We start from the raw sequence: 12,506 nt of genomic DNA, 5'->3' as shown, positions 1-12,506 counted from the left end.
AATGACCAGATTTCATTGTTTTTTTACTGCTGTATAGAGTACATACCCCATAATTTCTTTATCCAGTCTACTGTTGATGGGCATTTAGGTTGATTCCATGTCTTAGCTATTGTGAATTGAGCTGCAATAAACATTGAGGTACAGACAACTCTTTTATTTGCCAATTTAATTTCCTTTGGGTAAATTCCAAGGATGTTTGGGTTGAATGGTAGAGTTATATTCAGGTTTCTGAGGCTTCTCCAAACTGACTTCCATTGTGACTTTACCAGTTTGCATTCCCACCAACAGTGGGTTAGTGTCCCTTTTTCCCCACATCCTCGCCAGCATCTGTTGTTGGTAGATTTCTGTATGTGAGCCATTCTAACCGGGGTGAGGTGAAGCCTCACCTGTGGTTTTGATTTGCATATCCCTGATGGCTAGTGATCCTGAACATTTTTTCATGTGTCTGTTGGCCATTTGGATTTCCTCTTTGGAAAAATGTCTGTTGAGGTCCTTGGCCCATCTCTTAAGTGAGTTGTTGGTTTTGTTGTTGTGGAGTTTCTTGATCTCTTTGTAGATTCTGGTTATTAATCCTTTATCAGTTGCATAGTTTGCAAATATTTTTTCCCATTCTGTCGGTTGTCTCTTCACTTCCTGACTGTTTCTTCTGGAATACAGAAACTTCTCAATTTGATGTAATCCCAGTTGTTAATTTTGGCTTTGACTGCCTGTGCTTCTGGGGTCTTTTCCAAGAAGTCTTTGCCTGTGCCTATATCTTGCAGGGTTTCTCTGATGTTCTCTAATACTTTGATGGTGTTTGGTCGTGAATTTATGTCTTTAATCCATGTTGAGTGGATTTTTGTGTAAGGTGTAAGGTAGAGGTCTTGCTTCATTCTTCTGCACATGGAAATCCAGTTTTCCCAGCACCATGTGTTGAATAGAATGTCCTTGCTCCAGGAATTGGCTTTAGATCCTTGATCAAATAGAAGTTGGCTATAGATGTTTGGATTTATTTCTGGTGTTTCTATTCTGTTCCATTGGCCTATCCATCTGTTTCTGTACCAGTACCATGCTGTTTTGATTTCAACTGCCCTGTAGTATGTCTTGAAATCTGGTATTGTGATGCCTCCGGCTTTGTTTTTGTTGTACAAGATTGCTTTAGCTATTCGAGGTCTCCTGTGTCTCCATATGAATTTCAGCATCATTTTTTCCAGGTCTGAGAAGAATGTCTTTGGTATTTTGATTGTTATTGCATTGAATCTATAAATTGCTTTTGGGAATGGACACTTTGATGATATTGATTCTTCCAATCCATGAGCATGGAAAATTTTTCCATTTTTTTGGTTCCTCTTCTATTTCTTTCTTTAAGGTTTTGTAATTTTCATCGTAGAGATCTTTAACGTCCTTGGTTAAGTTTATTCCAAGGTATTTGATTGTTTTTGTAGCTATTGTGAATGGGATTGATCTTAGAAGTTCTTCCTCAGCCGTGGAATTGCCTGTGTGTACAGAGGCTGTTGATTTTTGTGCATTGATTTTATATCCTGCTACTTTGCCAGACTCTTCTATGAGTTCCAATAGTCTCTTAGTAGAGTTCTTTGGGTCCCCTAAATACAGAATCATATCATCTGCAAAGAGGGATAGTTTGAGTTCTTCCTTCCCAATTTGTATCCCTTTAATTTCTTTTTCTTGCCTAATGGCTCTGGCTAAAACTTCCAGAACTATATTGAATAGCAGTGGTGAGAGTGGGCATCCCTGTCTGGTACCAGATCTCAGTGGAAATGCTTCCAACTTCTCCCCATTCAGTAGGATGCTGGCCATGGGTTTTTCATAGATTGCTTTGATTGTATTGAGGAATGTTCCTTCTATACCTAGTTTGCTTGAAGTTTTCATCATGAAAGGGTGTTGTATTTTTCAAATGCTTTCTCTGCAACTATTGAGATAATCATATGGTTTTTCTTCTGCAGTTTGTTAATATGGTGTCACATTGATTGATTTGCGAACATTGAACCATCCCTGCATACCAGGGATGAATCCCACTTGGTCTGGGTGGATGATCTTTCTGATGTGTTGTTGCATTCTATTGGCCAGAATTTTATTGAGGATTTTTGTCTTCCTTGTTCTTGTCTCCTCGGTTCTTGCATTTGTTGCTTGGCATTGTAGGGATCTTCTTTGGTTTATTCTTCCTTTTTTTTTTTCTCGCCGTGGTAGCTTTTCTCCTTATACTATGACTCTAGATTAAGTGTACTGTCTGCTTTTGGTGAATCTCTAGAGGCTTGTGGTGGGTGTGACCAGAGAGCTCTATTAAGTCCTTCAGGGTTAAGGGTGTGCCAAAGGTGACACACACAGGTTTGGCATGGAAACCCCCCCCCCCTTTTTTTTATTCAGTAGGGAAGTAATTCCGCTCAGCTGAGCTTTTCTCCTTGTTGGCAATCAGTGCCTGAGCTCTAGCCCCAGTGTGTATAATATTCATCTGCTCTGTCTCAAGGACCACACAAAGGATCTGTGCAGTCCTCAGTGTAATCTCAGATTCCCCTGCAATGTCTCTCACTAGGTAGCCAAGGCTACCGAGTTTGTGGTGTCTCCCACCGATACTACTCACGTCTCAGCCACACCGTGAGTTCTTCCACACACCCTGAACTTTTTTTTCCCATAGTCCTGGTTCATAAGCTCCACACATTCACTAGGTCTTATCTCCTGTTATTACTCCCTATCAGAGTCAGGTTTTTATGTTTGGATGAGAATGGGTGCAGCCCCGAGCTAGTGCAGCTGTTAAGTATGTCCAAAATGGTGCCTGCTGTATTGTCTCGCTTGCCTTTGTAAGGTGTGTGGAGAGAGAGAATCGTGTCCGTACCATCCCTTTTATTTGTTTGTCTCCTCTAGTTAGGCTGGTGTACTTTCCTCCACGGGGCTTTAAGCCTTGTTCCCTGTAGGCTCTTCCAGCCGCTTTTCCGCCAGTGTCTTGGGCTGCTGTGGTTTTCAGTGCTGTTTCTAGCGCTGTTGCGCAGGAGAAGATTCTCAGTAGCTGGGCTCCTGAGCCGTGGGTGCCCGTGTCCTCCTTGTAGATCCACCGTGTCCCTCTAATTCCGGAAGAGTTCCCTCTGCATTTTTTTCCATAACTCTTCCCTGAGACTTCACTATCTTCACTTTTATTAAACTATCTTTTCCTGGACTATCAGTGAGCGCCTTCCCTGTTCCGCCATCTTGGAACCCCCTCCCGTAGCCCTCATTAATGTGTATAAGTAGTATTTTGATTATTGTGAAAACATAGAAAAGTAGTCTCAAAAAATGACCTTTGCCTGACATCAATGTGTTCAAGTTACGACCTCAGTAAGGAGTTAAGGATGGAGAGAAACATGATAGCTTTTAAAGTGATCCACCCTTTCGCCTTTTTGATTTTGAGAGAAGCTGTTAGATGCCAACTGTAAGGATAATTCATGTACGAATTGTTTAAATCCATCTAGAATAGACAACTCTAGAGTAGTAAGGTTTAGGGCATAAATGTTCTTCATTCATAATTTGAACCATTGTAGAAACAAAGGAGCAACTGTCTTTAATAATTCTAAGCCAGTCACTCTGTTAAGAATTACTGTTTTCATCATGATTTAGTTTTATGCTCATGTGTATGTGCAGGTGTGCAAAAAAAATTCTCTTTAGGGACAAGCATTTGACATAGTGTTTAAGACACTAGTTGGGACACCTACATCGCATATTGAAGTGCCTGGATTCAGGTCTGGGCTCTGCTCCTGCTTCTAGCATCCTGTTAATGCATACGCCAGGAGGCAGCAGAGATGGCAGAGATTCTCTCTCTCCACACACCTTACAAAGGCAAGCGAGACAATAGAGCATGCCCCCACATGGTAGTGAATGAGTACCTAGAGTGAGTACCTGGCTCCTGACTTTGACCTCACCTATCCTTGGATGTCACAGGCATTTGGGAAGTGAACTGGAGTATGTGTTTTTCTCCCTTTCAAATAAATATAATAATAGTTAATTTTAATTTGGTGGCAAAATGCCTTATAAACCAGAATTTGAATTTGGATTTAAAAAAACAAAATCTGAGGTCTGTGTTGTGGTATAGAAGGTTAACCCATCGACTACAATGCCAGCGTCTCATATGTCTGGTGGTTTGATTTCTGGCTGTTCCTCTTCCAATCCAGCTCCCTGCTAATGGCCTGAGAAAGCAGCTGAAAATGGCCCAAGTGTATAGTTCCAAGCATTAACTATGAGAGACCTGGATGAAGCTCCAGGCTCCTGACTTTAGCCTGGGCCACCCCTGGCTGTTGTGGCCATTTGGGAAGTGAACCAACAGATGGAGGATCTCTCTTGTCTGTCTCTTTCTCTCCATAACTCTACCTTTCAAAGAAATAAATATATCTTTAAAAAAAAGTGAAGAGGTTCCAGATTCTTAGACCACAGAAGGTAAAAACAAATGAGCAAGTCCATCACAGGTTTTATTTCTTGCTTTATTCTATCTAATAAAATTCATTTAAATGTTATACCAAGAAAGAGTAATAAGATGAAAAGAATCTCTGACTTTATTACTACAAGCGATGCTTTCTTTGAAATTATTTTGAAATCTTCTTGCTAATAAACAAGACAAATCTTATTCATTGAAGGATGAAAAGTAAAGGAGCATGGAATAGATTGTGTATAGTTTATAAGCTGATGTTTCTGTGTTTGAGAATGGTTATTAAAAAATTGAAATCAGTAATGGTTAGGCTACTGGATAAAAACAGTTTGAATTCTGAAGGTGATAACAGTGTAAAAAATGAGTAAGGTAGATACTGTTCTTAGAAATTACACATCTGTGGCGGCGCCGCGGCTCACTAGGCTAATCCTCCACCAAGCGGTGCCGGCACACAGGGTTCTAGTCCTGGTCAGGGCACCAGATTCTGTCCCAGATGCTCCTCTTGCAGGCCAGCTCTCTGCTGTGGCCCTGCACCCCATGGGAGACCAGGATAAGTACCTGGCTCCTGCCATCAGATCAGTATGGTGCGCCGGCCACAGCGCGCCAGCCACGGCGGCCATTGGAGGGTGAACCAACGGCAAAAGGAAGACCTTTCTCTTTGTCTCTCTCTCTCACTGTCCACTCTGCCTGTCCAAAAAAAAAAAAAAAAAGAAAGAAAGAAATTACACATCTGTGATAACTAACAAAATTTGACCTTCTAAATAATTTATTCTTTAGGTAATTACAGAAGAAATGATTTTAGAAGACTGGTATGAGAAATGAGTAAATGAACGTTGTATTTTCTTAGTTTAAGATAAGTAGGTGTTAAGAGTTCAGATTCTTGTAGATTTAGATCTTTTCATCCTTAAGATTTTTTATGAGAGTTTGGAATGTGTAATTGTGACTTCAGCTCCTAAAAATGAAAATAACATATTTCAAAAGTAATAGTATGGGCCGGCGCCACGGCTCACTAGGCTAATCCTCCACCTGTGGCGCCGGCACACGGTTCTAGTCCTGGTCAGGGCGCTGGATTCTGTCCTGGTTGGCCCCCTTTCAGGCCAGCTCTCTGCTGTGGCCCGGGAGTGCAGTGGAGGATGGCCCAAGTGCTTGGGCCCTGCACCCCATGGGAGACCAGGAAAAGCATCTGGCTCTGGACTTCAGATCAGCGCGGTGCACCGGCCGCGGCGGCCATTGGAGGCTGAACCAACGGCAAGAGGAAGACCTTTCTCTCTCTCTCACTGTCCACTCCGCCTGTCAAAAAATTAAAAAAAAAAAAAAAAAGTAATAGTATGGGCTTGTTCTGAATATCAAATAGCATTGTGTTCAGCTTTTCCTGCTACAGTGGTGTCTTGCCAGCAGTAGTATTGCTAATGGCAGAACAGTATACATGGGAAAACTCCAAGCCTTCCTCAGCCTCAACTAGCAGGTTGATAAAACTAGGAAACAATAGAAAATGCATTTGTTCAGGAAGTTTAATTTCACATGAAGGAGGTAATCATAGAGAACAATTAAGAGTCAAATGTGTATACTCTCTGTTTTAGGGTACTGATATAGAAGGATCATCATCAAGTTTGAGAACCATGTTTACTTGTTCTTTATGTAGTAATAAATGCTCTGGGCTTCATTATACTATGTTTGCTATGCTTCATTACATATACTACCTTCATCAAAAACATGTGCAGTTGAGCTTAAGATAACCTGTTTGATTTATTTAAGAAAAATTAATAAGTCTGATCATTTACTTTAAAGCTGCAGAAGAAAGAAGATCAACAATTGGAGCCTAAAAAAAGTACCAGCCCTAAAAAAGCTGCAGAACCCACTGTTGATCTTTTAGGACTGGGTAAGTAATAAATAATAAAAGTCATCATTAGTGTCATCCAACACTTGAAACCTTTTCTTGAATATGATGGCTTTATCTTCAGTATGCCAAAAGATACTTGTTAACTGAATTTGAAAGTGGTTTGATTGGCTTACTGGGTTCTCACGAAAAGGAAATCTTTAATGAGGAAGACAATGTCTTTCAGTACTTCTTCACTGAAATACAGATAATGAGTTCCTTGGGGGAAAAGGAGATATTAAAGTAATCTTCAAAGACTTGGTAGATGTGACATTTCAACATTTGAAATAAAAACCAGAGGTTTGCCCTCCACTCTACACACACCTTTCTCTCTGGTTTTGTAGAGGATTTTCCCCCTTAGCAAAAGAATTCTGAAGAAGCCTTATTATAAAGTGTGTTGGTTTAAAATGTACTTTGAGTTAACTGAAATAATACCTTTTATACCCAGATCTAGTGGCTAAATTCCTTTCTATATACCCAATGAAAATAAAAAGTATTCATTTTAAGTTAATGTCCTGTTTGTTCTCATGGCTGATAGAAACATGAGGGAGTTTCAAAAACTTTCTGGAAAATGGAATTAAAAGATGTTTATTTTGGTACAAAAAATTTTGAAATCCATGCATATAAAATATCTTCAGAAAGTTAATGGAAAATATCTATTATGAAAAAATTACAGATTTCAAAATTTTTTGTGCGAAAATCTTTTTTTTTTAACTTTTATTTAATGAATATAAATTTCCAAAGTACGATTTATGGATTACAATGACTTCCCCCACATACCGTCCCTCCCACCCACTACCCTCCCCTTTCCCACTCCCTCTCCCCTTCCATTCACATCAAGATTCATTTTCGATTATCTTAATATACAGAAGATCAGCTTAGTATACATTAAGTAAGGATTTCAACAGTTTGCTCCCACACAGAAACATAAAGTGAAAAATAATAGATGATTTTTTTTTTAAATGATGATGAAATCAGATCAGACCTATTGTCATGTTTAATCCCAGTGATAGTCAAGTTGGGAGTTGATAATTTCTTTTCTTTTTTTTTTTTTTTTTTTTTTACAGAGGATCAGTTTAGTATACATTAAGTAAAGATTTCAACAGTTTGCACCCCCATAGAAACACAAAGTGAAATATATTGTTTGAGTACTCGTTATAGCATTAAATCTCAATGTACAGCACATTAAGGACAGAGATCCTACATGAGGAGTAAGTGCACAGTGACTCCTGTTGTTGACTTTACCAATTGACACTCCTGTCTATGGCATCAGTAGTCTCCCTATGCTCCAGTCATGAGTTTCCAAGGCTATGGAAGCCCTCTGAGTTCTCCGATTCTTATCTTGTTTAGACAAGGTCATAGTCAAAGTGGAGGTTCTCTCCTCCCTTCAGAGAAAGGTACCTCCTTCTTTGAAGACCTGTTCTTTCCACTGGGATCTCACTCGCAGAGATCTTTTGCCAGAGTGTCTTGGCTTTCCATGCCTGAAATACTCTCATGGGCTTTTCAGCCAGATCCGAATGCCTTTAGGGCTGATTCTGAGGCCAGAGTGCTATTTAGGACATCTGCCATTCTATGAGTCTGCTGAGTATCTCACTTCCCATGTTGGATCACTCTCCCCTTTATTTATTCCATCGGTTAGTGTTAGCAGGTACTAGACTTGTTTATGTGCTCCCTTTGACTCTTAGTCCTTTCATTATGATCAATTGTGAACTGAAATTGATCACTTGGAATAGTGAGATGGCATTGGTACATGCCACCTTGATGGGATTGAATTGGAATCCCCTGGTATGTTTTTAACTCTATCATTTGGGGCAAGTCAGCTTGAGCATGTCCCAAATTTACATCTCTTCCCTCTCTTATTCCCACTCTTATGTTTAACAGGGATCACATTTCAGTTAATTTTCAACACTTAAGAATAACTGTGTATTAATTACAGAATTAAACCAGTCATATTAAGTAGAACAGACAAAAAAACTACTAAGAGGGATAATGTATTAAGTTGTTCATTAACAGTCAGGGCTATGCTGATCAAGTCACCATTTCCCATAGTGTCCGTTTCACTTCAGGAGGTTTCCTTTTTGGTGTTCAGTCAGTTGTCACCGATCAGGGAGAACATATGGTATTTGTCCCTTTGGGACTGGCTTATTTCACTCAGCATGATGTGTTCCAGATTCCTCCATTTTGTTGCAAATGACTAGATTTCGTTGTTTCTTACTGTGGTATAGTATTCTAAAGAGTACATATCCCATAATTTCTTTATCCAGTCTACCGTTGATGGGCATTTATTTACTTGAGTGATAGAGCGCTTCCATCTGCTGGTTCACTCCTTAAATGCTCAGTACTGGAGGGCTGGGCAGGGTCAGAGCCAGGAGTTGGGAACTCAATCCAAGTTTCCCATATGGGTGACAAGGACCTGTTCACTTTAGCTATCACTGTATCTTCCCATAGTCTGTAGATTGCAGGAACTTGGGATAGGAAGCAGATGAGAATCAGTTCTAGGCACTCTAATATGGGAAGCAGATGTTTTAACTGCTGTACAAATACTTACTCCATATAGATAAGATTTATTTATCTGGGCTGGCACTGCAGTTGAATAGGCTAATCCTCCACCAAGCGGTGCCGGCACACAGGGTTCTAGTCCTGGTCAGGGCACCAGATTCTGTCCCAGATGCTCCTCTTCCAGTCCAGCTCTCTGCTGTGGCCCGGGAGTGTAGTGAAGGATGGCCCAAGTGCTTGGGCCATGCACCTGCATGGGAGACCAGGAGAAGCACCTAGCTCCTGGCTTCGGATCAGCGCAGTGTGCTGGCCGCAGCGGCCATTGGAGGGTGAACCAACGGCAAAGGAAGACCTTTCTCTCTGTCTCTCTCTCTCACTGTACACTCTGCTTGTCAAAAAAAAAAAAAAAAAAGATTTATTTATCTGAAAGGCACAGTTAGAGAGGTGAGACAAACAGAGAAAAAGAGATCTTCCATCTACTAGTTCATTTTCAAATGGCCACAGTGGCCAGAGCTGGGTCATTGAGGTCTTCCTAAGTGCATGGCAGGAGCCCAAGTGCTTGGGCCGTCTTCCACTGCTTTCCCAGGTACATCAGCAGGGTGCTGGATTAGAAGTGGCATGAACCAGTCCCCCATGGGATGCCAGTGTTGCAGGCAGCAGCTTCACTCAATGGACCAATCTTTTGATTACATTTTCCCATAGACTTTTTTTTTTTTTTTTTTTTTTTTTTTTTTTTTTTTTTTGACAGGCAGAGTGGACAGTGAGAGAGAGAGAGACAGAGAGAAAGGTCTTCCTTTGCCGTTGGTTCACCCCCCAAAGGCCGCTCCGGCAGCGCGTTGCTGCCGGCGCACTGCGCTGATCCAAAGCCAGGAGCCAGGTGCTTCTCCTGGTCTCCCATGCAGGTGCAGGGCCCAAGGACTTGGGCCATCCTCCACTGTACTCCCTGGCCACAGCAGAGAGCTGGCCTGGAAGAGGGGCAATCGGGACAGAATCTGGCACCCCGACCGGGACTAGAACCAGGTGTGTCGGCGCTGCAAGGTGGAGGATTAGCCTAGTGAGCCGCGGCACCGGTCTCCCATAGACTTTTGATGTACTTTTCTATGTTATCTGGCATGGTGACTAAATAGGCTTTATACAAAGTGTGCTTATTCTGTGTTTATCAACAAATATTATCAGTTCATTTTTTACATTTTTTCCTCCTTCCCAAAGAGTTGGTTTGATAAAAGGTTATTTTAGGTGTGATCTGGGTCTTGGAGTGCTATGGTATTTTTTTCTTTGGAGACAGAGTGACAGCTAAAGGGACAAAAATGAATGGCTGTTAGTTGAAGGGTAAAAGTGAGCTACATATGCTACTTTTCAAAAAAACTGATCTCAGTTCTTATTAAGTAAATTTTTTATTTTAAGAATTAGAGTTAAATATTTTATTCATACTTTAGGAATCTTGTATATCATAGATGTATTACTCTCTAGAGATAAAATTCTTTTATGATGAATGTAGTGAATTAGACATATAAAAAATAACTAATTGTAGAAACAGAGCTTCAGTCCAGGGGCTCTAAATACAATTATGTTGAATTCGAGTTCACGTAATTTCTATATTTTGTTGCATTTGTGGTTAAATGATAGAATAGACTTATTGCCAAAATAAGAAAATATCTTAAACTTTGTTTCTTTGTCTTCATTGCATAATTTTTTTACAGTCTGTGTTTTTATTAATTAATTTGTAATTCAGAAATGTAAAATATAAACTAGCTCTGATTATGCTCCTACAGATCTATTCATTAATTCATCAGATATTTTGTCATCTACTGTATGTGTCTAGGTGCCATTTTAGGCACTGGGGAGACAGCTCTGAAAGAAGATGGTAACAGTCTTTGTCTCCTGAGAGCTTTCATTCTTTCTGGGGAAATAGTGAAAAAAGTTAAGGAAAATATGTTGTAGGTCGTATGTAGTAAGTACCACAGATAAAAGCAAACAAAATGAGTAGTTGTAATTTTTAATAGGGTGGAGAGGGAGGTGTCATTGGAACAAAGACCTGAGGAATGAATATCTGGGTATGTGTGCAGCTGCCTTAAAAGTAGAACAAGTACAAAGCTTAAGCTTATCGGAGGCAGCCTACTTGAAGTCCAGAGACCAGCAAGGGTGACAGTGCAGTTAGAGTGGAATGGTCTGGAAGAGAGTGATGGCAGAGGAATCAGAAGGAAGAGATGAGGAATGGGGGCAGGCTGGTCTAAGGGATTTGCCTTTTACTCTGAGTAACTTGGAAACAGATTGGAGGGATTTGTAAGGAAGTTAAGACTTTAGCTTTGGTATTGAAAGGAGTATTGTGGTTTCTATGCCTAGAATAGATTGTAAGCAGGCAAGGCTGGAAGCAGAACAAGCAGCAAAGGAACCATTGCCATAATACAGGGGAACGAGATTGATGACAGACTAGCTGGTGGCATTGGAGTTTAAGATGTAGTCAGACTGCAGATTTACATTGAAGATAGAACCAACAGAATGTGCTGACCAGTTGAATGTGAGAAATGAGGGAAAGGGAGAATTAAGGATGCCACAAAGTATTTTTAGCCTGAGCAATCAGGAAGGTGAATTTTCCATTTACTTTAACAGGAAAGTCTGCAGGAAGTCTAAATGGAAAATCAAGAATTTTGTTTGGGTCATATTCAGTTTGAAATGCTTTTCAGACCAAAAAAGTCTAATTTTAATAAAAGATCTTAATTAGGCATTTATATGAATTATGAGTCTGGGGAGAGGTCTGCTCTGGGAATGTAAATTTGGAAGTCATCAGCACATAATTTTGTGCACAGTTATGAAGTTGGATGAGTTCACAGAAGGAGTGAATATAAACAGAAGAGAAGAGGTTCAAGTGCTGTCCTGTGACACTGAGATATTTAAAGGTCAGGGAAATAAATGGTTGGAAGTGGGGGTGGCTAAATTGGTAAACAGAATGGAGTGAATGGTGAAGTAGGAGGAAAACCAGTACCATGTGGTCTCTATCTTGTAAGCTAAGTTAGATTAATTTCTGCATCAGTCAAAATATGCTAGGTTATGCTGTGGTCGTGAACACCATGCTCTGTGTCATCTCCACTAATGAACCCAGACTGACAAAGCAGACTCTAGAATAAGAGTAAACTTTTTCTATAAAGGAGCAGAAAGTAAATACTTTATGCTTTGTGGGCCATAAAGTCTCCGTCAAAACTGCTTAGACATAGATAATACATAAATGAATTGGCATTGTGTTCCTATAAAACTTCATTTACCAAAAAGATGGCCAAATTTGGCCATGGGCCATAATGTGCTGGTCCCTGATTTCGAACAGTGACATTATGACAGAGAAAATGGCAAATCACATGTCATGTTTGGTTGTGTTTTTGAAGTTGTGTCTCATTTCTACTCATGTCATTGGTTGCATTGTCATGTGGTCGTGCTTTCGTTCTTCAGGAGCATATATGATCTGTTCAGAAGGAGATTCACCAAATTCTTGGGAACATTAACACAAAGTGAGAAAGAAAGAGTTTCAGAGAGAGCACAGTAAACAGTTGTGTCAGATGCTTCTGACTGATCAAATATGAAGATTGTGGATTAATGATTGGATTTAGCTGCAGAAGTGACAAGAGTAACTTTGGGATGGTAGAAGTGGAACATGATTGATGTGGGTTCAAGAAAGAATTGGAAGAATAGAGTAAATATATACAGCTGTTTAGGGGAGTTTTGCTATAAAGAGAAATGGAATCTAAACTATGGGAA

The 12,506-nt window shown here is 40.2% G+C and overlaps 1 protein-coding gene across 6 annotated transcripts in view; it reads left to right on the top strand.

The window, feature by feature from the left end:
* SMAP1 (small ArfGAP 1) overlaps nucleotides 1–12,506 on the top strand; it is a 187,459-nt gene that overhangs the window by 148,742 nt on the left and 26,211 nt on the right. For all 6 annotated transcript variants that reach the window (XM_008263098.4, XM_008263099.4, XM_002714530.5 and 3 more), the window contains one exon: nucleotides 6,176–6,266. In XM_008263098.4, the coding sequence (XP_008261320.3) occupies nucleotides 6,176–6,266 (91 nt within the window). The remainder of the gene's footprint in view (nucleotides 1–6,175; nucleotides 6,267–12,506) is intronic.

The sequence above is a fragment of the Oryctolagus cuniculus genome, chromosome 5 (genome assembly GCF_964237555.1).
Source record: "Oryctolagus cuniculus chromosome 5, mOryCun1.1, whole genome shotgun sequence".
Lineage (NCBI taxonomy): Eukaryota > Metazoa > Chordata > Mammalia > Lagomorpha > Leporidae > Oryctolagus > Oryctolagus cuniculus.
The sequence above is the reverse complement of the archived record's forward strand: the minus strand, read 5'-3'. Positions and strand labels throughout refer to the sequence as shown.